The sequence below is a fragment of the Molossus molossus genome, unplaced genomic scaffold (genome assembly GCF_014108415.1).
Source record: "Molossus molossus isolate mMolMol1 unplaced genomic scaffold, mMolMol1.p scaffold_m16_p_3, whole genome shotgun sequence".
In the NCBI taxonomy this organism is placed as follows: Eukaryota; Metazoa; Chordata; class Mammalia; order Chiroptera; family Molossidae; genus Molossus; species Molossus molossus.
Genome location: NW_023425366.1, coordinates 111832389 through 111856740, shown reverse-complemented (window position 1 = coordinate 111856740; position 24352 = coordinate 111832389). Strand labels below are relative to the sequence as shown.

Here is a 24352-nt window from a genome sequence, read left to right as displayed (position 1 = left end):
AACACAGGTTCACCTGGGGCGTCCATTGACTGTGCATGTTGGTGTCCTTGGTTTTTCTCCAAAGTCGAGCACATAGGATTAGAAGAAATGATCAGCGAGACTGTGGAGGTGCTGGAGGAAGCAGGACAAAAATGTCAAAAAAGACGTGAGTGAGCCCCTCCCTGATCCTACCCAGCCTTGCTTGACTCCTGGCCCTGCTTGGCTCCAAAGCCTGCTGTGGCTCCCAGTTGCTTCCCTTATTAACTCCTGTCTAGTCTGCCTGGGTTTGGGTTTCCCAACTGCCTCTTCTCACACCACTGCTCCCTGGTGACCCAGGGAGGAAGCCAGCAGCCCAGGCAGACTGCTACTCTCCTGGTGGGTCTCTATCACTGGCCGTACTGACTGCCATTTCCTAAGGACTTTCCCTTTTGTCCTTAGTTATCACTCCTGTATTTGAGGGAGGTCTCTTCAAGCACAGGTTTTGAAGTCAGCAGGTACTGGGTTTTAATCCTGGATCTGCTTTTTATGCTCTCTGTGACTGTGGCAAGTACCCGCAACTTTTTGAGCTTCCTACTGTTTTCCTGCCTCCTCAATCTGTCCTCGCCTGGGAGCCAACACAAGCTATTAAATACAAATCAGATCATTTTGCTTCCCTGTGAACCTTCCAATGGCTACAAAATACATAGCACAAGGCCTGCATGATCCAGCCCTTTCCACCACTCCAATATCCCCATAAGCCGCTGTGCTCCAGCCACACCGACTTCTTTCCATTCCTATAACCCTCCACTCTTTCTAGCCTCAGGGCCCCCACAGTGAGGACAGGGACCTTGTCTTTCTCACTCATCATACATCCTCAGCATCTAGCACAGTGCCTGACATACAACAGTTTCTCAATAAATATCGATTGAATGAAAATGTCTGTAAAGTGGGCATAACAGTTAATCAAGTGCGTACTATGTACCAGATCATGTGTGAGTCCTGTATCAATTTCTTTATTTTCAAAGAGTTTTCCTCAGTTTATTTCCCTGTTTCCCTCCCTGAAGGCCACCTTTGTTGTTAAGTTTCCTTTTTCTTAGAAATGTTATTTATCTATATGCCAAATCTTTTTTATTTTTTTTAATTTTCTATACAAATGACCAAATTTTTATTATACTGTTCTCTCCTGGCTTTCTTCATTTGACATGTCTGGGAGGTCATTTCTGTATTATTGATGAAAAATGGTCCTGCCTCCAGGGTACCCTTCCTTCCTTCCTTCCTTCCTTCCTTCCTTCCTTCCTTCCTTCCTTCCTTCCTTCCTTCCTTCCCTCCTTCCTTCCTTCCTTCCTTCTCCTTTCTTCCTTCCTTCCTTCCTTCCTTCCTTCCTTCCTTCCTTCCTTCCTTCCTTCCTTCCTTCTCCTTCCTTCCTTCCTTCCTTCCTTCCTTCCTTCTCCTTCCTTCCTTCTCCTTCCATCCTTCTCCTTCCTTCCTTCCTTCTTCCTTCCTTCCTTCCTTCCTTCCTTCCTTCCTTCCTTCCTTCCTTCTCCTCCTTCCTTCCTTCTCCTTCCTTCCTTCCTTCCTTCCTTCCTTCCTTCCTTCCTTCCTTCCTTCCTCCCTCCCTCCCTCCCTCCCTCCCTCCCTCCCTCCCTTCCTTTCTTCTTTCCATCTTTGCTCTCTCTCTCTTTCTTGTTTACATTTAATAAAAATTTTGTTCAATATTTTACTGTGAAAAGTTTCCACAGACCATAAAGATGGAAAAATTACTCCAAACAACCACATACCTACCACTTACATTCTACAATTCATGTTTGGCTCTATTCGCCGTAACGCGTCTCTATCCATCTGCCCATCCGCCTATCCATCCACCCTTTCATTCGTGTTATATTTGGAACATTTAAAAGTAAATTGCAGACACCAGTACACTTCCCCATACATCTCAGCATCTTTGTTCATTTGTAGGGCTGCATGAGTATTTCGTTGGTGGATGAGCCATGATTTGTTTACCCCTTGCTAAGCGACACAGTGTTCTTTCTTTACTGCTGTGCAAAGTGGTACTCACTCACTGATTTTCAATGTACTCCTGCGGTGAGGTGGAAATCACACCTCCCCACACCCCACTTCACAGATGAGAAACCCCAGGCTCAGAGAGGCTGTGTTGCAAAGACACACAAGAAGGGATCAAAAGCATGTTGTTGTTTTTTTACTATTATTTTTAAAAACTCTAACTCATCTAGATTGTTCCCTCTGTGTTTCTGCTACTTCTAGCGCCTCCCTGCCCTGCGAGCTTTGAGGTGGGGTTTGGTCACAAGCAGACAGGCAAGGGAGGGGGGCAGGAATGGTCAGGGCAAGAGAATGGGACCCCAAAGGCCACATCCCAGCCATTTAAGGCAAAGCTATTTGGCCTGCTGGGGTCCAGGAGCCCCTCCTGGCTTGGACCGCCCCTTCCCTGGGGCTGCTGACACGGTCTTCTCTCTGCAGCCTTCCCAGAGGAGCTGCCTGTGGACCTGAAGCACAGGAAGCTGGGTGAGCAGGGCTGGTGGGCCCAAGGAGATTGCGAGGCAGGAAAGCCAGGGCCTCCTCAGCTGTGCCTATAAACTGGCATTTGAAAGCCAAGGATCAGAGAGGTGAAGCCACTTGTTCAAGATCACACAGCTAGTGAGAAGAGGAGCTGGGATTGAAACCAAGATTCTGATTTCATAGTTTGTACAGTTCAAGGGCTGCTGGGAGACTCAGCTTCTCCTACAAAGCCTCTTTTCTGATATGCCCTCTTCTTTATGCGGAGTCAGAGCCGAGACCCTGTCTCCCCACCCCCATCTTGTTCTACTGCCCAGTGCCTTCTCCTTGCAGAGTGCAGCATCTGGGGTCAGCTGGTCACCCAGTGCCCTCTTGCCCCCCATGACTCAGTGATCCTCTTCCTCCTAGCTCACCATCTTCTCCCCCCAGATGCTTCCTCTGTTTCTTCCCCTCCACTCCCCTCTCCTCTCACCCAGTTGTTATTGCAAAGACCAGCCCCTGAGTGGGTAACAGACTGCAGAATGAAAGGCTCCTCGTCTGATGGAGAAAGCCTCACCCCTGACCTTAGAGAGTTCCAATCTGATGGGGGAGGTAGGGGCTTTGCCTGTGAAGATCCCAGAACAACAGGGAAGTAGTCCCTGTCTTTAGGGAACTCCCAATCCAGTGGGGGAAGCAAGTCTCTACCCTCTTAGAGCTCCTCTCTCTCTTAAAAAAAAAAAAAAAGAAAAGAAAAAAAAAATATATGTTTTTAGTGATTTTTTTAGAGAGAAAGGGAGAGAGAGAAAAAAGCATTGACATGATCGGCTGCCTCCTGCACGCCCCCTACTGGGGATCGAGCCTGTATCCTGGGCATGTGCCCTGACCAAGAATCGAACCCAGACCTCTCATTCCATGGGATGGCGCTCAATCCACTGACCCACACTGGCCAAGCTTAGATCTCCTCTTAAACAGAGGAGAAAAACACCTGCCCCAGTCTGATGGGGATACAACCCCTCTTTTCTGTGGGAACTGTTGGGACTCCTTAGGGTCCACCGAGGGACCCTGTGACTGGCTGTAGAAGGTGGTGGGGACCTGGGCCAACAGACTGTTTATAGGTCTGCCTTGCCTTAGTGGCCTGGTGGGGTCATCACTAGGTGTCTGTCTCAGGAAGCTCTGAGGGTCAGCCACAAGGAAAGGGCTGAGGACAGGGGCTAGCTGCCTGGCACAGAATAGTTGCTGATCAAACCAGCTTCGCCCAGGGGTGAGAAGAGGGCAGAAGTTTCCTCCAGGTGCCGGGACAGAGATCCTCTCTGCTCCTGGAGCGCTCTCCTCCCAGAAACGCCCTGCTAGGCCCCCCTAGACCTCATGCAGCCTCTAACATGGCCCCTTCCACACAGCTGAACCCCTACCTGTGCCCATGGTGACTGGTACTTTTCTGGTGGGGCCAGTGAGTGACTCCTCAGCTCTGCCCTGCCCATCACCACCCGCTGTGTTCAACAAGGAACCAACATCTGCCCAGATCCAGCTGGAGGAACCCATCCTGTGGCCTGGTATGTAAGGGGCTTGGAGAAGGTGGCCCTCCTGACTCCCTGTGCCTATGGAGTGACTAAGGCAGGGGCCACCAAGGACAGGAACCCCTCCCCCGACCAGTCTCACCCACTTCCATCCTAGCCAGTCCCATCCTCTGAGTCTCATCAACTTAGTCTGTACCTGGAAGGTACATGCTCTGGAAGGAACCGTGTTCCTGGGAGGCACAGCAAGGAATTCCCACCAACTGAAGAATCACCCGCCAGCCAACGCACTCATCAGCTGTGAGCGGCGACCTCTCTGTGCCACGACCCTGTTAGGTGCCAGACACTGCCATGGGCAAGACAGACACAACTGCTGCTCTTAGAGAGATTGGAGCCCTTTCGAAAGGAGTCAGATGTTACAGTCATCCCTCGTTTATCGCGGTTAATCCGTTCCAAACTCTGGTGGTTGCACCTGGCGTTGAAGGATTCCTGGGGTGCTCGAATACAAAGGCCTACAGTCCATGCGTACAGTAATTTTAATTGTAATTGTAATCCAGGGTGTATAATTGACTCAGACAACTGAGCGCACGCTGTGTCATTTTCACTGTCTCGATCAACTTTTTAATGAATATATTTGAAAAAAAACACAAAAGAGTGAAGCAACAAAAGTCGAAGTGCAAAGTGGCGAGGGCCGACTGTAATCACAAGGCAGGATTACAAACAGGTGTTGCAGAGGGTCCCCCTCACTGCCCTTGTCTCTTGCAGTGCCCCTCTCGAGTTCCTTGTCAAATTGCCTGAGTCTCCCAGCCGGACCCATCCACGTCACCTCCACTCTCCCTGCTCTGCCCCAGGGGCTCTGGCAGATCTCAGGGACTGGGACAGAGGTGTCCAGTATCCTCATCTACCAAGGTGAGTGAGACCTGCCCTCCACCCTCTGTCCCTGCTACCTGACTACTTCCTGATTAGGTCCTCCCCCACACCCCAGGCATTTGGTGGTTGTAGCCTAGTACCCTAGCTTGACCCTCCCTCCTCGGAACACCTTTCTGTGTTCCCATTTCCCAAGAATCAAAGTAGAAGAGCAGAGATTCCCAAGGTGGTCTGGGTGAGTGACCCACTGAGTGGCTGTGTGGCCTTCTATGTGTCACTTTCCCCCACTAAGCCTTAGTCTTTTCTTCCTTCCCCCCCCACTATTAAACATTATTCTATTTTTAAACTACAACATCAATACATACTCATTAAAAAGCCAAACAAGCCCTGGCCAGTGTGGCTCAGCAGTTAGAGCATCGGCCTGCAGACTGAAGGGTCGTGCGTTCGATTCCCAGTCAATGGCATGTGCCTGAGTTGCGGGTTCAATCCCTGGCCCCAGTCAGGGTCGTGCAGGAGTCAACAATCAATGTGTCAAGCAAACGATGTGTCTCTTTTGCATTGATGCCCCTCCCCCTTCCACTCTATCTAAAAATTCAATGGAAAAGTATCCTCAGGTAAGGATTAACCAAAAAAAAAATTTTTTTTTAAATAAAAAGCCAAACAGTAAGAGTTGCTTATAAGAATTACTGAGTGTTTCCCTCACTCTTTTAGTATACTCTTGTGAACAGTTTTGTGTGCACCCTTGCACAGCTTTCTCTGAATTTCCTTGTTTTGTGATCAGTACAATGCTCCCTTCTGGCTGCCACATTGATGGGCTGTGAATTGCCCAGGGGAAGGCATGTTTCAGCCCTCAGGGATGAGAGAGAATGAGGTTAGGGCTGCACTTCCACTCGATTGAAGAGCATCCTTTGAAGGTCACAGGCCAGTTTTTGTATAATGCACTGGTGCCCCAGAAGCAGGCAAACATTTTGAGTAGCTAGGAAAATGAGGACTGACCATACAGTAGAAACAGTGCCACAGTAGCCCTTGCCCTAAGCTCCCTATGAGCTGATTGTGCCCATTTCACAGGTGGGAAAATCAAGGCTCCAGAAGCTAAATGTAACTACAGAGTTCTTTCCTCAACTCCATCCTGAAATGCTGCCCTTTGGACGTTCCCTTCTCCTCTCCCCAGACTTCACAAGCCCCATAGCCTGACTTGAGGTTGGGTAACTCAAGTGGGTTCCTGGATGGACCCCTGGTTATTCTATATTCCCTTCCCACCGAATGTAGGTGAGATGCCCCAGGCCAGCCAAGCACCCCCTTCCAGCAGTCCAGCTATCCACAGCCTCCCAAAGTCCCCAGACCGGCCTGGCTCCACCAGTCCCTTCACCCCATCCGCAACTGACCTTCCCAGCATGCCAGAGCCTGCCCTGACCTCCCGCGCAAACGTAACAGGTAAGGACCTCAGGGCCTGTGAGAGTAACTGGGAGCAGGATTCAGGTTCTGGGGTAAAGAATTGCTTCAGTCAGTCGGGTCCACAGACAGCGGACTCTAGAGACAAGCACTCCATGTTTATGTAAAACAGGGCAGGGAGGGCCTCCGGGGGGTCTGAGAGGGTGGGTGAGGGGACAGCTGGAGAACCCATGTTCCACCTAGACAAGACCACCAGCCTTCACCAGCTTGTCACCCAGCAGGAAAGCCCAGTGTGGCCAGATCTTCTCAATTGTTGGCATAATCTAGAAATCTTGATTTTTACATAGATATTGTAATTTTTTAAAACATCAGTGAAAGATTTTAAAAGTAAAGCTGGCCAAAGGACATCTTTGGGCAGGATACAAGTCCCCACTTTGTGACCCCCTCCCCAACCCTTGTCGGCTCTAACCGCTGTATACTCAGAGGACTGGATGTCTCGGAGGAAGGGAAGACCCTAGGGTACCCCTCACCCTAACTCTGGCACCTCCTTTTTCATCTCTAGAGGACAAGATGTCTCCCACCCAATGCCTGGCAGCTGACGAGGTCTCCAGCAAGCTTCCAAAATGGCCTGGTGAGTGGTAGCAGGGTCCCTCTGCCTTGAGTGTTGGAGGCGGGAGCAAAATCTAACTTTATTTCGCTTATTCACTCAACACTTATTCAACCCCTTATTTGTTGGTTCATTCATTCATTCACTCACTCATGTGGGCCCTCTATCATACCAGCATTCATTCCTCACTCAATCACTCTTTTTTTTTTTTTATCCTCACCCGAGGATATTTTTCCATTTTTTGTACAGATAGAGTGGGAGGGTGAGAGAGGAAGGGAGAGAGAGAGAGAAACATCGACGTGAAGGGACACATCGAGTGGCTGCCACCCGCACGACCAACCAGGGCCGGGGACAAACTGCAACCGAAGTACATGCCCTTAGCGGGAACCGAACCCGGGTCTCTCCGGACGGCAGGCCGACACTCTAACCGCTGAGCCAAACCGGCCAGGGCCGCACTCAATCACTCTTAAGTGATATTTACTGAGGACCTACCCCGTAATAAGGCCACGCTCAGTGTTGACATCCCCATTTCACAGATGAGGCATAGTGGGGTATGTAACATGCTCAAGAGTACACTAATAAGTGGTGAAGCTAGGATGCGAACTAGACACATGGATTCCACAATTTTAACTCAACACCCCACCCACGTCCTCCCTATTGTGGGTGAGCAGAAGAAGGTTAGTGAGTAAATGAAGGAGTTGATAGGTAAATAAGTGAGAAGCTGAAGGAATGAAGGAGTGTCTGGGTAACTGAATGAAGCATCTAATAAAGAAGGTAGCCCTGGCCGGTTTGGCTCAGCGGTTAGAGCGTCGGCCTGCGGTCCCGAGAGACCCGGGTTCGGTTCCCGCTAAGGGCACGTACCTTGGTTGCAGTTTGTCCCCGGCCCTGGTTGGTCGTGCGGGTGGCAGCCACTCGATGTGTCCCTTTCACATCGATGTTTCTCTCTCTCTTCCTCTCTCCCCCTCCCACTCTACCTGAACAAAAAAAATTAGAAAAATGTCCTCAGGTGAGGATAAAATAATAATAATAATAATAATAATAATAATAAAGAAGGTAGTTGGTGAGGGTTGTGTGGTGAACAAATGAAGAAGCTAGCGATGGTGGCCAGGCTGGCCTCTTGGCTGCCCACAAGGTGGCCAGTCCTGCCACTAGCATCCTCCCCACACTCCATATATCCTTTGGTTTTGCAGAGAGTGTGGAGCAGTTTTGCCGCTCGCTTCGGGACAAGTACCAGGCTGAGCCCGCAGGCCTGGAAGGCATCCTGGTGGAGGTGGGCCTGGTGCGGGCACGGCTGGAGAGGAGCAGCAGCAAGAGCCTGGAGAGGGAACTGGTCACCCTGGACTGGGCAGAGCAGCAGCCAGCCCACAGGGGTCTGGCCGAGGTGCTGCTTGCTGCTGGTGACCGCCAGTGGCTGCGTGAGACACGGGTGATCGCTGTGCTGGGCAAGGCAGGACAGGGGAAGAGCCACTGCGCCCGGGCAGTGACCCGGAGCTGGGCCTCTGGCGAGCTGCCGCAGTACGACTTTGTCTTCTACTTGCCCTGCCACGGTGTGGACCGTTCAGGGGACACCTACCGCCTGCAGGATCTGCTCTTCTCCCTGAGCCCGCAGCCACGGCCGGTGGACAGCGAGGTCTTTGGTCACATCTTGAGGAGGCCTGACCGCGTTCTGCTCATCCTGGACGCCTGTGAGGAGCTCGAAGCCCAAGAGGGCCTCGTGCACAGTACAAGCCAACCCATGTCCAGGGAACCCCGCTCCCTTCGGGGGCTGCTATCCGGCCTCCTGCAGCGCAAGCTGCTGCGAGGCTGCACCCTGCTGGTCATGGCCCGGTCCCGGGGCCGCCTGGCCCAGAGCCTCAGCAAGGCTGACGCCCTGTTCCAGATGGCCGGCTTCTCCACCGAGCAGGCTGAGACCTACCTGGCGCGCTACTTTGAGCAGTCGGGGGCCACCCGCCACCAGGAGAGAGCCCTGGCACTCCTCCGGGGTCAGCCGCTCCTTCTCAGTCACTGCCACAGTCCCACTGTGTGCCGGGCCGTGTGCCAGCTCTCGGAGGCCCTCCTGGAGCTGGGAGAGGCGGCTGAGCTGCCTTCCACACTTACCGGACTCTACGTTGGCTTACTAGGCCCAACAGTCCGTGACAGCCCCCCAGGGGCCCTGGAGACACTGGCCAGGCTGGCCTGGGAACTGGGCCGCAAACATCACAGCACCCTGCAAGAGGACCAGTTCCCTTCAGTGGAGGTGAGGGCCTGGGCTGTGGCCAAAGGCTTGGTGCAGCCCGCCCCTGGAGCCCCAGAGACCGAGCTGTTCTTCCACAGCTTCCTCCTGCAGTGCTTCTTGGGGGCCGTGTGGTTGGCTCTCAGCAGTGAGATCAAGGACAAGGAGCTGCCGCAGTATTTGGCATTAACCCCAAGGAAGAAGAGACCCTATGACAACTGGCTGGAGGGCGTGCCGCGCTTCCTGGCCGGGCTGGTCTTCCAGCCTCGAGCCCGCTGCCTGGGAGTCCTGGCAGGCCCGGCGGTGGCCGCGGTGGCGGACAAGAAGCAGAAGGTGCTCAGCAGGTATCTGAAGCGGCTGCAGCCAGGTTTGCTGCAGGCAGGGCGGCTGCTGGAGCTGCTGCACTGTGCCCATGAGGCGTCGGACGCTGGCCTTTGGCAGCATGTGGTGCAGGGGCTCCCTGCTCACCTCTCCTTCCTGGGTACCCGGCTCACACCTCCAGACATCCACGTACTGGGCAGCACCTTGGAGACAGCGGGCCGTGACTTTTCTCTGGACCTCCGCAGCACTGGCATTGAACCCTCTGGACTCAGGAGTCTCGTGGGACTCAGCTGTGTCACCCGTTTCAGGTGGGGTCGGGGGAGAGGGAAGAGGGCTTCTTTGCATTGGGCACCCACTGTGGTCTCGACGCCATGCTGAGTCACTCTGTGGGGTGTCATGTAGTGTGCACAGCAGCAGGTGGGAGTAGAAGTGACTGCCTCATTTTTAAGATGAGGAAGTTGATGTTCGGAGAGGGACAGCAGCTTCCCCATGGTCACACAGCCAGTGAGGGGCAGCATCATTCTTTCAACCAATATTTGAAGGCCCACCATCTGCCAGGCACTGGGCCATGTCTAGACTCTAAGACTGCTTGGGGTTCAAATTTGTTTTCTGCTCTCCACCCCTCATCACAGCACTGTCTGTCATGGTTGGATTAAAGCCACAGCCTTCCCTCAACCTCCCACTTCCATCTATTCTCTCTTCTTCCACCTCACTGTGTTTAACCATCAGGGCAATCTTCCCAGAACTTGAGTCTGGTCAGACTTACAACCCTCTAGAAGTGTCTTACTACCCTCGGGATGAAGTCTGAATTCCTTACTTTGGCTAATTTAAATTTTTCTGTAATCTGTTTGGTCACTTCAGCCTAATCTCCAGAGAATCTCTCCTACCTTCCCCCTAAACATAATTTACCCAAGCTGTAAGGTCCCACATCATTGTAGGGGTTCAATCAAGAGTTTAGCACTGAGCTTCCTAGTAGCCAAAGCAAAATGGGAAACAAAACCCATCGGAAAGTTGAGAAAAAGGAACCAATAAGGGCTGGAGTGGTCACTGAAGGCTTTCTGGAGGAGGTGGGGGTTCCGTTGAAGAAGGAAAGTATCTGAGTAGGTGGGAGGTCCCTTCACGAAGCTGCCCCTCCACTGTGGTCTAGCCCAGTCACTGTGCCTGGGTCTGAGGCCCTCCCTCCACAGGGCCGCCTTGAGCGACACGGTGGGGCTGTGGGAGTCCCTCCAGCAGCGTGGGGAGGCCAAGCTGCTGCAGGCGGTGGAAGAGAAGTTCACGATTGAGCCTTTCACAGCCAAGTCCGTGAAGGACGTGGAAGACCTGGGCAACCTGGTGCAGATCCAGAGGTGAGCGGAAGGGGTGGGAGGTGGGCCAGGCCATGCAAGTTGAAGGCATATAGGACCTAAGATCAAGTTTGCCATTAGCTCTCCTCTGGGACATTCTATACCCTTGCCCTGGGCACTGGCTACCCAGAGTGCAGTTACCACCCAGGCAGTGCCCCCAGGGCTTACCAGTTTGTCCCCTTCAAAACGTGTCATCCTGTACCTAATTCTTTCTCAGCCAAAGCCAGGGGTGTATTCCCCCTTGCGAAGAGTTAATGAGCTGCCTTCTGCATCTAGTAACAGATGTGACACCTAAGGCCACCTTTCAAGGCAGCCAGGCCCAGTATCATCCCCATTTTATAGGTAGCAGAGGTCTAAAGTCCAGAGAGGGGGGAAACTTGACCACAGAACAGCTGTCTTTCACCGATGCCATCACCATGCATTGTTTGAGCATGTACTAGGTACTCTGGGATGGGTGCTGCTAAGTGCCCACTCTGCGCTTCTTCTATGGTGTACACAGTGATGCCTTAATAATGCCCTGTCCCGAGGTTTTTCTTTTTAATGGTGGGCAACAGTAGCCACAAGAAAGACAGTCTTTGAGGGAATCCTGGGACACACAGGTAGGGGCTCAGCAACAGGCCACGAGCCTGTTCCCGCCTAACATTGCCCGTTCTCCCCAGGACACGAAATTCCTCAGAAGACACACCTAGGGAACTCCCCGCCATCCGGGACCTAAAGAAACTGGAGTTTGCGTAAGCAAAGGGTGGATTATCTGGGGTCCCCGTGAGGTTTCTTCTCCAGCATTAGCTGAGCTTGTGCCACCAGAATGCAGATGGGTCCCCAGAATTATTCTTACCCTCTCACCCCACCCCTGTGGAAACTGGCTTCTAGGAGCTGGGGCATGGCCAGGGTGGGCGAGTGAAGATACCTGGTCCGTTTGCTGGTGAGCATACTTATTCATTTATTTAACAGACCTACTCAGATGAACAGGGCCACTGTCCTCAATGGGCTTGCAGCCTAGTGTAATTAGACATTTGCCACCTGCTGTGATGAGTAGCAGAAAATTCAAGGGTTGTGAGAGTGCAGCTGTGGGGGAGACCAGGGGGCTTCCTTGAGGAGGTGATTACAGCAGTAAAACTTGATAAAGAGTAGGGATGAACCGTGGGAGACCACACAGGGTGGAGGTATTATTATCTCCCCATTGTACAGATGCATACACTGAGGCCTAGAGAATATAAATTGTTGCCCAGCCAGTGTGCGCATAGTCCCATGGAATAAGTCCAGATTCAATTCCCAGTCAGGGCCCATGCCCAGGTTGCAGGCTCAATCCCTAGTAGGGGGCGTGCAGGAGGCAGCTGAATGATGTTTCTGTTTCACATCCATGTTTCTATCTCTCTCTCCCTTCCTCTCTAAAAAAAGCAATAAAAACATTTTAAGCCCTGGCTGGTTTGGCTCAGCGGTTAGAGCGTCGGCCCGCAGACCAATGAGTCGCAGGTTTGGTTCCAGTCAAGGGCACGTACCTCGGTTGCGGTTCGTCCCCTGCCCTGGTTGGGTCATGCGGGAGGCAACCAGTTGATGTGGCTCTATCACATCCACGTTTCTCTTTCTCTCTCTCCCTTCCTCCTACTCTATCTGATAATAAGTGGAAAAATACCCTCAGTGAGGAATAAAAAAAATAAAATAAAAACATTTTTTAAAAAAAGAATATAAATTGTTTGTCCAGAGTCACAAAAGTCAGGGCAGCCTGGCTCTTGCTCCAACAAAGGAAAAAGCTAAGTTCGTGTTTGGTCCTTGTAAGGGAATCGATAGTCATCTAATGATTAGGAAGGAATTATTAAACACAGTGTACTCCATGCATCTGATATATAATCTCACTAATTTCAAGAGCTACTCTGGGGGACAGTCATTATGTTTTCCATTTTACAGATGAGGAAACCGAGATCCAATGAGGTTAAATAACTTGCCTAAGGTTCCTAGCTGCCACCCACAAACTTTCTGCTCCTCCTGGTCACTGCCCCCCCTGCACCCCAGAAAAAGAAGTGTTTCTTGTTTCAAACAGACAAGTTGCCAAATTTGTGCAGAGATAAAAATGCTGCTGAAAAGAGGAAATGTATGAAAACAAAACACCAAGGGCCCCTCTAGCTTTGACTTATTTTCAGCTTAAAAAGCCCCTAGTTCAAGGTCGGAACTGTGCTCTGGGGAACAGCACCGTGGGGTGGAACAGCCCAGAACGGGGAGACGGGCCACCTGGAGGCTGGAAGCCCCGAGAAAGTTCTGAGAAAGGAAGGAAGGAAGGAAAAGGCTATTTGGGGTGTCTGACTGATGGCCGCTGTGCCCGAAACACTGCAGGCCTCACCTACCTGTCTAGGTCAGTCTGCTCAGCTGCTGCTAGACAGGCTTCTTCTCTGATTCAGCCCTCGTGCACCCCGCGCCCTGGCTTCCTAGAACCCTGCCCTTGCTCACTACACCCCAGTCACATGGGTCTCCTCGCTGGTTTTCAGTCTTACTAAGCATGCTCCTGCCTCCCTCAGAGCATCTGTACTGGCTGTGCCTCTGCCCGGGACACTCTCCCCCAGGGTCTGCGTGGTCCACATCCTCACTTCCTTCCAGTTGTCACTAGAAAACTAGAGCCAGGCCTTTTCGGACCCCCACTTTTAAAAGTAAAATTCCGTCCCACAAGCCACTGTACTTTTCCCCAGGTCACGCATTGTCTCCCACACCAGAGAGTTGGCCAGTTTCTTTGATTATCTGTCTTACCCACTGGAACGGCAGCTCTACCGGGCAAGGGTTTGCTGTCTCTGTGATGGGCTCTATGGGCCTGGAACACACGCAGCAAAGAATCAATATTTGATGAATGAATTCCTTAATCCTTCTAAAAACCTCGTAAGATTAGGGCTGAATTTTAGGAGACTGAGGTTCCCAGGTGAAAAGATTTGCCCAAAAGGCCCCGGGGGAAGGAAGTGGCAAATCCTAGATTTGAATCAGACGTTGGACTTCCGTCTCGTGACCTTTCACTGAGGCTGGCGGTTCCCAGACTTGGGGGTGTCAAAGGCACAATATTTCAGAGGAACTATGTGCAGTTACCGTCTTTTTGCTTTGTATCAAGTACATTCATTCAAACCAGCAAAATAACCACTGTTGGAATCATCATTTTATCAAAGAATGAACATTTTAATGTCACTAAGGTCCAAAGAATATAATTTCAGAATAGAGGACTGTTCTAGCTTTACACTGAATATATTTAACCATATTTTAAGAACAAAACAAAACAGCCCTCCATTGTCTTTATTTTTCTCATCCCTTGAAGGCTGGTCTGAATGACAATCGATCCAGGCTCTATGACCTTGTGTGTGTTAGTTAACCTCTCTGTGCCTCCATCTCCCTATCTGTAAAATGGGGATAAGAAGTGCCCCTTGCTCAGAGTCATTGTGGGATTAAACGAGATCTAGTCTGAGTGAAGGACATGCTGCGTTCCTGGCACGTAGTAAGTGCTCAACAAACAGTTCTATTCGTTGTTCAAATGCAGTGGCAAATAAGTAAACCATCTTTCTTGGAGGTGGTAGTGATCCCCAGGTCAGCATTTGGGGACCACTTTCCTAGGCCAGGGCAGGAGAAGGGTGCCTGTGTGAGAACCCCACTCCCAGATGAAAGCTGGGAATCCCCCCACTGGCCACGTGAGGGGGTTTTGGGAAATCTTCCCAGGGCAGATTTGGGGTCCCACCTGGTGGGGCTGAGGGAGGGAAGGGAGGGAAAAGAGGGAGCTTCAGGCGGGCCTGCCTTCTATGCCCCATCTGTACCCTGGCCTGGGGTTGAATTGGGGAGCCATGACTGTTTCAGGGTCTTACCTCTGCTCTTGCGTCCTAGGCTGGGCCCTGTCTTGGGCCGCCAGGCTTTCCCCAAACTGGTGAGGATCCTTGAGGCCTTTTCCTCCCTTCAGCATCTGGAGTGAGTATCGACCCCAGAGCCTTCCCCTTGACCTCAGGCTTTGGTGTCCCCAAACCCTCTCCCTGTTTGTGTGTGTGTCTCTCTGTCCTGCTTTTTTGTGGGGCTGGTGTGAGCGACCAGATGACCCCCACTGCAGGGGAGCGACAGCAGATGGGAATCCCCAGTAATTTTTTTTAAAGTCGAATCCTCTTGCCCTGGCTGGTTTGGTTCAGCAGTTGGAGTGTCGGCCTGTGGACCAGAGTCACAGGTTCGATTCTGGTCAAGGGCACGTACCTCCGTTGCGGTTCATCCCTGGTCCTGGCAATCAATCGATATGTCTCTTTCACATCAGGTTTCTCTCTCTCTTTTTTTTTGTCTCTCTCTCTCTCCCCTTCCCACTCTATCTGAAGATAAATGGAAAAATATCCTTGAGTGAAATTAAAAAGAAAAAAAAAGTTGAATCCTTTTGTGACCTTTGAAACTCTTCCCCTCACGTGTTGCTCATGGGCTCCAGGGACCAGGGTCAGAGAAAATGATCCCACGGTACAGTTGAGGTCCCAAGAGGTTCTCAAGAAGTTACCTAAGTTCATGGGGGCTACCAGGAAGCCAACTAGGGATTCAGGTCCTTTGGGAGCTACTTCCTTGTCCCCGGGCTGGCCAGTTGGTACCCCCAGGTGATAAAGACTTGCTCCCCAAAGCTCTGGAGCACACATCTGCTTTGGTGTGTCCGAGGTGGGGGGCATGGGAGGAGGCTCCTGATGGGTTGGAGGGAGGGGAAAGGTCAGGTGACTTCCAGGGTGCTGGCTGATGGCCCTCCAACTGACTCCACCTGCAGCCTGGACTCGCTGAGCCAGAACAAGATCGGGGATGAGGGCGTCACGCAGCTCTCGGCCACCTTCCCTCAGCTGAAGGCCCTGGAGACCCTCAAGTGAGTGGGCTGGGCCCGCCCTTCCTGCTACCTCTGTCCCCCCAAGGCCAGCTGCCCCTTTCACTCTTCCGTTCACTTACCATTCACTCATTCGTCCACATAATCATCTATCCATCAATTCATTCATTTACCCGTTCACTCATTCATTCCTTTATGCAATCATCCGTGCATCCAATCATTTATTAATTTAATCAGCAAGTATTTAAGGAGCTCCTAGTGTGTGCAGGCCCCTTTCCAGGTCCCAGGGATCCCGCTTTAAACCAAACAAACAAAGTCCCTGGCCTCAGGAGTCTTCTAGGGAGAAGACACCATGAACAAGCAGAAAACACATCCACAATTCTACAGTATATAGTAATAAAAGCAGACAACGTTTAGTGACAGAAAGTTACACTGGAGGTGAAATGGGAGACATAGATTAGGATTTATCAGTAAAACATTAATAACATAGTACTTTTTTTTTTTTTTTAACTATTCTGGGCTTTGGGATGTAGGAGATGGATGTGATTTAAGAAGATAAATATAATTTTTTTTATTTTACTTAACCTAGATGGTATCATCAAAATTTATCTATACCCTAGTTTATAACCATGATCAGGATGGCCACAGAATTCACTTAGGCATTTCCTTGATTGTAAGATACTGAGACTTCTCAAGTAATTTGTAGTGTTCTAGGCAACACTGTGAGTAAGCCCAATTTCCCTCTCTTAGTCCTTCCTTCCTTCCTTCCTTCCTTCCTTCCTTCCTTCCTTCCTTCCTTCCTCCCTACTTCCCTCCCTCCCTCCCTTCCTTCCTTCCTTCTTTCCTTTTCTCCTTCCCTTTGAACCTCCCTCTTCTCCCTTCCCCTCTCTTTCCTTCCTTTCTCCCCACTACTTAAATTTGTATTGAGTACCTACTATGTGCTTAGTATTGCTCTAGGCACAGGAATATAGTAATAGACAAAAACCAGAGCTGGGCCCTTGCCTTGTGGAGCCCACAGCCATTAGACAAATAACATGAACACTTAGTTACAGTGCTGAAAAGCCATTCAAAGGGGATGCTATAAAATCACAGCACAGCACAGCCGGTGTGGCTTAGTGGTTGAACATTGACCCATGTATAAGAGGTCGCCAGTTCGATTCCCAGTCAGGGCACATGCCCAGGTTGTGGGCCAAATCACCAGTGAGGGGCATGCAGGAGACGGCCAATGATGTTCTCTCTCATTGATGTTTCTGTCTCTCTCTCTCCCTCTCCCTTCCCCTCTCTCTAAAATCAATAAGAAAAAAAAAATTATAGCACAGGTGTGGTTGGAAAGTGCTGCCTCTGTCTCATGTGCACCCTCACCCCCATCACCCCACTCAGCCACAGGACCTAACAGTCAGTCTCCCGTGATGACGGTGCCATTCACAGTTCATTGCCCACAGCTCTCCTTGAGGTCCATTGTCCTCTGTTAGCTGCCCCGGGCCACGCTGTGAAGAAGCAAGAGTTTCACCGGTCCGCCCCAGGGGAGGGGGTCAAGGAAGGGACATACAAGTTTGGCTCTCTCTCTGTGTCCCTGCAGCTTGTCCCAGAACAGCATCACTGATGTGGGCGCCTGCAAACTCGCTGAGGCCCTGCCCTCACTGGCTGCATCCCTCCTCAGTCTGAGGTGAGTGGGGCCCTGCTGCGCTGGAGGGCTGGAGGCAGAGAGCCCCCTCTGTGCCCACCGCAAAGTCCCACACTGGGACCCTGGGGGCAGTCACTAGGGGCTTTTCTGCTGTGTCAGAGTTGCACAACTTCAGAGGAGGGAGGCATTGACCTAAATTCCAATATGAACACAACCCCCTAACCTGGGGTTGGGCAATGCCTCCGTGTCTTCGTCTGGAAAATGGGTACCATCCCAATGACCTATGGAAAGCCCTTGGTCCAGTGCTGAGCACAATACATATTGGTCCTCTTTCCCCAGGGGATAGTGGGACTAAGCTTCTTCTAGAGTCCAGAGGTGGTGATTTCTAGAAGGCTGACTGACTGACTACCCTCCGGCAGCCCTGGCTGGCTCTTAGCCCTCACTACCAGTCAGTGCTTATACTTCCACCTTGTGGTATAATTTAGCATAGCACCTCTTGCTTTTGTTTACTTCCAGCCTTGCCCCTGGTCATACAGCAGCTAATGAGGGAACTGAGAGCTTGGACCAGAGCCCCATTCAGCTCAGTATTGCCAACTCTCCTTTCTCACTAGATTGGGAGGAACTTCCCTCTCCTTTCCCAGCCCTCATCATTTGCCAAAGACAGCCAGAGTCAAATTCCCAGGGTAGATGACATCTGGTTTGAGTTATCGATGTATCCATTTTTTATCCTTCCATTCAGGGCCACTGGGTGCAGTTGCATAGGTTGTGTACTGTCTAATTCCTAGTCTATGTGATTGGCACCCCCTAGAGTTGTGCAAGGAATCTAACATCCTCTAATATCAACTGTGGGCCAGCCTGTGCTAGGAGCTAGAAATACAACTACAGACAAAACAGATGCGGTTCTTGTTTTCAAGTTTCTTGCATAATAAGCAAGTAAGCACATGCATACATAAAGTATTTTAAAATAGTGATTTATGCTGGGAAGGAAACTAATAAGGGTCCAGGCATTACAATAGGAATATTGAATTCACCAGAGAGGTCAGGAGACCTCTGAGGGGGTGACCATTCCCCTTCTATTGGCAGCTCTAGGGGGAAAGAATTCCAAGAAGAGGGAACAGCAGATCCAAAGGCCCTGGAAATAGGAAATAGGTTGGGTCTCTGAGGGCCAGAAGGTCCACTGTGGCTGGATATAGTGAATGAAGGACAGAGGGAGGGAGATGAGGCGGGAGAGGTAAGTGGAGGCCAGATCATGCGGAGAGGCCTTTGGAGGTTAGGAGGGAGGTTTGGAGTCTTTCTGCTGTGAATGGAGAAGCAGGTAGGGCCTATGGAGGTGATCCAACTGATGCTTAAAGAAACCTCATATTTCATGGAACCTGAGATGCCATTTGTAAGACGTCATTCAGAGGACAAAACACGGCAGATTATAAGATGACACTCCACTGATTATTAGGTCCCGATCTCAATGATATGCAAATATATGAGCATGTGCTTCTTGGCATCAGTGAAATATGGGAAGGACCCCCTGCCTGTGCAAGGAGGAAGTCCTCCTGGGTTCTAAGACCTACCCCAGAAAGAGACCGCAAAGCCCCTGCCTGGTGCCTGCCCTGGTGGCAGCCAAGTCATGACGGCAGGGGATGCTGGCGTTTAGCCTGAATCCACTCTGCTGCAGTAGTGACTTACTGCTTTTCCATGCAGCCCTGCAGTGTCGCCCTGAGGCTGTCATGGCCAAGTCATGGCCTTGAAATTAGAACCACAGCAGTCCCTGGCTTGTTAAAAGGATGCTTAGCAATGAATGTACAGTTTAAGTCAGCATCAACTACACCCGTCGCGCTATTTTCAACACTGCAAACGACGGCTGTGAATACACTGCAGAAACCTGAGCCGGCCCAGGCTTGGGCTTGTCTCTCCCCTTTATCCTCAGTGCTGGTCATACCTTCTAGGGTAACTCAGTTAATCCTCCCAACCCACCCTGGGAGGTAGAAATAACCGTAGCTAAGATTTAGTTCATTCCACACGTTTGGCCCATTCTGTGTGTTTTACCAGCATTGACTCATTTACTCCTTCTCGCAATGACTCTGTATCATGGCCGTTTTATGGAGGAGCAATCTGAGGCACAGAGGAGTTGACTAATTTACCAAAGGTCACACAGGCAGCAAATGGCAGAGTTGGGATTTGAACTCCTGAAGTCTCAGCCTGGAAGCTACCTCCTGTTGGTCCTGCTGCTTCCCTGGACTCACTGTGTGACCAGAGAGAAGAGCCCTCAACTTTCTGGGCCTCAGTTTGCCCTCTGTAAACTGGGGCAGTGATCCCAGCTGGGTGTGGATCCCCCTGGGCCCTGAACCCCTGACTTCTGTTTCTGGCAGCTTGTACAATAACTGCATCTGTGACGTGGGAGCCGAGAGCTTGGCACACGTGCTTCCAGACATGGTATCCCTGCGGGTGCTGGAGTGAGTATGGGAACCTGGGCCGTGGGTGGCAGCGGCCCGGGGCATCATGGGAAGGACTGGGCTGAGGTCTGGTTGTCAAGTGTGGTGGTGGCCTTGATCTGGGGCTGGATGATCCTGAAGGCCAGGCCCCAGGATGGGTTTCTCTCCCCAGCGTCCAGTACAACAAGTTCACAGCCGCCGGGGCCCAGCAGCTCACCGCCAGCCTGAGAAAGTGCCCACATGTGGAGACACTGGCGTAAGTCTCGGTGGCCCCAGTGGCGGTTCCATGAGCCCTGAGCTCAGATCCTGCTCTGCCCCTTACCAGTGTGCGACCTTGGGCAGGCAGGACTCCTCACCCCTCTGGCCTCAGTTTCTTCATCTGTAAAATGGTAGTGGTAGTAAAATTTTTTCCAAGCAGTTTTGTGAGGTTTAAATTAGTCAAGACTTATAAAGTGATTAGAACAGTGTCTGGTACATGAAAATGCTCAGTATTTTGGGTTGAACAATATGAAATTGAGGCCCTGGCCGGTTTGGCTCAGCGGTTAGAGCGTCGGCCTGCGGTCCTGAGAGATCCGGGTTCCGTTCCCGCTAAGGGCGCGTACCTCGGTTGCAGTTTGTCCCCGGCCCTGGTCGGTTGTGCGGGTGGCAGCCACTCGATGTGTTCCTTTCGCATCGATGTTTCTCTCTCTCTCTCTCTGTTCCTCTCTCTCCCTCCCACTCTACCTGAACAAAAACTGGAAAAATGTCCTCCGGTGAGGATTAAAAAAAAAAAAAATGAAATTGAGTACATAAACCACTGTGACCTAAAAAAATTGGCAGTTTCAAAGAGACCAAACTTATTACATCACCATGATGTCTAATGACCAATACTGGTACTTTATACACTTCCAAAGTACTTTCACTTACATAATTACTCATATCCTCTAAGAGGGATAGGTGGATCTTATAGACCCATTTTACAGATGAGGAGAATAAGGCATAAAATTTAACCAACGTTTTTGGGGTCATACAGCAAGCCAGCAGCAGATCCAGGTCTAAAGAAAGGGGTTTAGGGGTTCCTAGGCTTCTGCTGTCCCATGCCCCTATACTGGACCTTGGGAAGTCCCCAAGGTCCAAAGCTGAGTGGGAAGAGTGGTTTGGGGCAGCTTCTGTTGGGGCTCCGGGTCACACTTTCTCCTCTAACCTGGCCTTTGTGTCTCATGTCCCCATCACAGGATGTGGACACCCACCATCCCTTTTGGTGTCCAAGAACACCTGCAGCAGCTGGACTCCCGGATCAGCCTGAGATGACCCCCGCTGTGCCAGGGAAAAGGTATCTGGGCTGGGTTTGGGAGGGGAGAACCACAAGGGCCCCTCGAGTCAGCATCCTGGGAAGGCGGAATCCATAAGAAGTGGGCAGGGCAGCAGGTGGGATCCGGGTGGCCACCCCTGGACCATGCACCATCGGGGGCCCCCCATCTCTGCACTGGGCTCGGTGGAGTTGTTTTGGTGGCTGTGTGGCTTGGGCCCTGAGGACCCTCCCCGTGATCAGGCTTAGAGACCGGGGCAAGGACAGGGTGGTGGGCTGTCCACACCCCATAGCATTGGGGAGATATTCCTTCAGGGACTCCGAACCATACATGCTGCTGTTTCAGCCTGTTGGCTACCCGATGGCTCAGATTGTCGTGATAGGACCCTACCTGAGTTTCCTGCCTCTCACGGTGCAGATGACGATCTTCCCATCTGCCCGCTTCTCTGACTTGTGAGGTCCCCCTCCAAACCCTGTCTTGTCCTCCATTCCCACCATCCCTTCTTTCCCCAATCTCGACAACACTCTCCATGTGTCCAGCTACCCCCTCCTACAGCTTCCTGACCTACCCCTTCTCTGAACCTTCCACAGCACCTAATCTGAGGACACTGAGCACACTGGACCTTGAACTGGGTTATCTGTGGACACAGCTCTTCTCAGGTCATATCCTGTGAGCCTCAGTGTCCTGGCACCAGCCGGGCTGGCTGTGGAAAGACCCCATGGCCTGCTCTGTGGACAGACCCAGGCCCGGCTCCAGGCTCCTTCAGAGCCCAGGTGATGTCAGCCCTACTCAGCTGCTGCAACCCCGGCAGACAGGCGGGCGCCTGCTGGCAGCTGTGGTCCGCCCCGGAGACCTGGCGCGTTTTCTACAGGATACTCCAGAGTCGTGGCCAGGCCAGAGCGAGGAACTGAGGCAGCCACATCTCCGCCTCCCCAGGCCCCTGCCAGCCTGGGAGAAAGCACTTCTCCAGGCTGCTGTCCTCACAGGGCGCACTTGGCACTTTGAGGATACCAGAAGGGAACCCGACCTGCCAATTCCCAGAGGCTGGGAGTGAGGCAGCTGCGCTCTCTCGGTGGGACTCACCGTTTGCCCTGTTTGTTTGCTGAGGCCAGAGCCAGGCCTGGCCGGGTGCACTGGACCTTCGCTGGATAACACCAGACTGCACGCTGATGGAGGAGGGGAGCGGGACGGACTGGGGCGCAGCTGCCTTTCACTGCAACGTGAATGGTTCCTCCAGTCCCACAGGCAGGTCCGGTGTTGGAGTTTATGGCATGATTACCATGTTGGGGTGCCCACTGATCCGGGGACTGAATGTACCACAAACCACCCCGAAATGTAGTGCTTACAACAACACATACGTTTATTCTGCTCACATACGTGTTGTTTGGACTCATCTCTGTCCCACTCAGTGTCAGCTGGGGTCATCTGAAGGCTTGCTCACTTGATACTGGCTCGTGGCTGGGGGCCTCGGTTCCTCTAAGGAACTGTCAGTGGGGGACCTCTCCACATGGGCTAGTTTGGGCTTCTGCACAGCACACTGGCTGGGCTATAGGGTGGTCGCCCAAAAAGGAAGAGAGTGGGGGAAGAGAGGGAGAAAGAACAGAGAGAAGTTGTACCCTTTTTATAACCCAATCTTAGAAGTCACACATCATCACTTCTGTCCTATCCTTTGTCCATTGTGACAGGGACCACCACTCTCCTCTCCCTGCTACACGTGTGTGCGCAACACACAGCAGAGTCCGCTTGGTCCAAGTCCTGTCTTTTCAGAAAGGATTTTCTTTATGACGTGCTAAGATTCGGGGGGAGATTCATTATTAGGGGAGCAGCAAGGTCAAAGCACCATGAGCCTTGCAGAGGGGGTGCTTCCCTCTGCCTCTGACCCCCCTGTATCCTGGGAGCCATCCCTTGCCCAGCTGGGGTTCTGCCTCAGCCAAAGCAAGCCTGGAAGGGACTTGGCAGCTTCGCTCTCCACCGGAGAGCTGCCAGCTCGTCTGCTGTTGTTTTGCACTGGGGCACGGCCTGCTCACTCAGAGCCCTGGTTTCGGATGACTTGGCTTTGGCAGCAGTGGGAGCTGACTGTTCAGCTCTAGTGCATCGCCTTGATGCCTGGACCCATACTCTCCTCCTCTTCCCAGCAACTGGGAGTCAGGGGCAGGGGGTATCTCAGGGGTTACCGGGCTACCTGGTTGGCAATCCTTGTAGAGAGACGGGCACCTTCCGCCTTGGGCATCAGGTGTTGTGACCTAGGTTTGGGCTTTAAGTAGCTCCGGCGCCACCTCCCAGGGTTTCCCTGCATTCATGGACTTTGTGCGGACACAGTGATGATCACCAAGCCAATATCCCCCCATTTGAGGTGTCTGCCGCACCCTTGGCCAGACGGGAGGGCACTACTGTACTCACTGCTTTGGGTCTATTCAGAGATGACAAAATGAGATCAGAGGCTATAATTATTCCGAGTAATGATTTTTAAGGATGGCTACCATTATTAAATGAATTCATACATGTAGAGCACTAACCACAGTGCAAAGGACATCATACGTGCTCAATAAATATTAGCAATGATTATTACTTTGTGTCAGGCACCGTGCTAAGCCCTCCCTACTCAGGAGGGACCAGAGCCTAGGGTCAGCAGCACAGACTCTAGAGGTAGATCACTTGGACTCAATGCCCAGCTCACCACCTGTGCAAATTACTTCTGTGCCTCAGTCTCCCCATATGTAAAAGGGGCATACTCATAGCACCATCTTCATTATGCGGTTATGGGAGACTCAGTGAGCCAACGCACTGAGAACAAGAGCCTGGCTTACAGCTCAATCCATGTTAGTTGTCCTTGTTACACATGAATGTGTTTCACTCTAGCCTTTGCGTGGAATGTTATTGGTAGTTCTTCCCATGGCTGACTTCTTCTCATCCCTCAGGACTAAGTTCAAAGGACAGTCCCTTAGGAAGGCGTGTCAGATCACTCCATTAAACAGACACCCCCTCCCCACTCTCCAGCCTCATCACTAGTTTATCTTTTCCACATTTATTTGTTGTGCTGTCTGCTCTTATCCTAGGACGTGAGCTCCAGGAGGGTAAGTACCTTGTCTACTTTGTTCATTGCTGTGCCCTCTGCTCCCAGCAAGGTGCCGGCACATAGTAAGCGCTCAATAAACATTTGTGAAATGAACAAATAAGCCTCACCACAACTTTGCTTTATTCATTCCACTCCGTGGTGAATAAGATGCTTTGGTAAGTCTTGCACTTTAGTAAAAATTTTAAAATCTCTGGGCAAGCCTGCCAGGTATGGTTTGGGCAGTCTGTGCACTGTACAAAGGCACCTGGACAAGGGGATCAATGGAGGGTGCAAACCAGTCTGGGCTCTGCTTGCCAAGCTGGGAGTCCTGGTGTGAGGCCATCTCAGCCCAGAGGGACACCTTGATTATTAGCACAAAGTCATCTAATGAAGTGGGCAAATGACTGTCCTTATTTCATAGATGTACTTGTCTAAAGTCACACCCCTATAAAGGAGGCCGTCAAGATG

General features: G+C 51.5%; 1 protein-coding gene across 1 annotated transcript in view; it reads left to right on the top strand.

Moving 5' to 3' along the window:
- Positions 1 to 23828, top strand: part of CIITA (class II major histocompatibility complex transactivator) — a 52301-nt gene extending 28473 nt beyond the window's left edge. The window contains exons 5-20 of the mRNA XM_036279663.1: positions 65 to 145; positions 2434 to 2478; positions 3846 to 3998; positions 4725 to 4868; positions 6096 to 6260; positions 6781 to 6849; positions 8016 to 9666; positions 10546 to 10704; positions 11361 to 11432; positions 14545 to 14625; positions 15440 to 15532; positions 17070 to 17156; positions 19478 to 19561; positions 19713 to 19796; positions 20755 to 20852; positions 21420 to 23828. Coding sequence (XP_036135556.1) covers positions 65 to 145; positions 2434 to 2478; positions 3846 to 3998; positions 4725 to 4868; positions 6096 to 6260; positions 6781 to 6849; positions 8016 to 9666; positions 10546 to 10704; positions 11361 to 11432; positions 14545 to 14625; positions 15440 to 15532; positions 17070 to 17156; positions 19478 to 19561; positions 19713 to 19796; positions 20755 to 20830 — 3044 coding nt within the window. The 3' untranslated portion in view covers positions 20831 to 20852; positions 21420 to 23828. The remainder of the gene's footprint in view (positions 1 to 64; positions 146 to 2433; positions 2479 to 3845; positions 3999 to 4724; positions 4869 to 6095; positions 6261 to 6780; positions 6850 to 8015; positions 9667 to 10545; positions 10705 to 11360; positions 11433 to 14544; positions 14626 to 15439; positions 15533 to 17069; positions 17157 to 19477; positions 19562 to 19712; positions 19797 to 20754; positions 20853 to 21419) is intronic.
- The last annotated feature ends 524 nt before the right edge of the window (positions 23829 to 24352 follow it).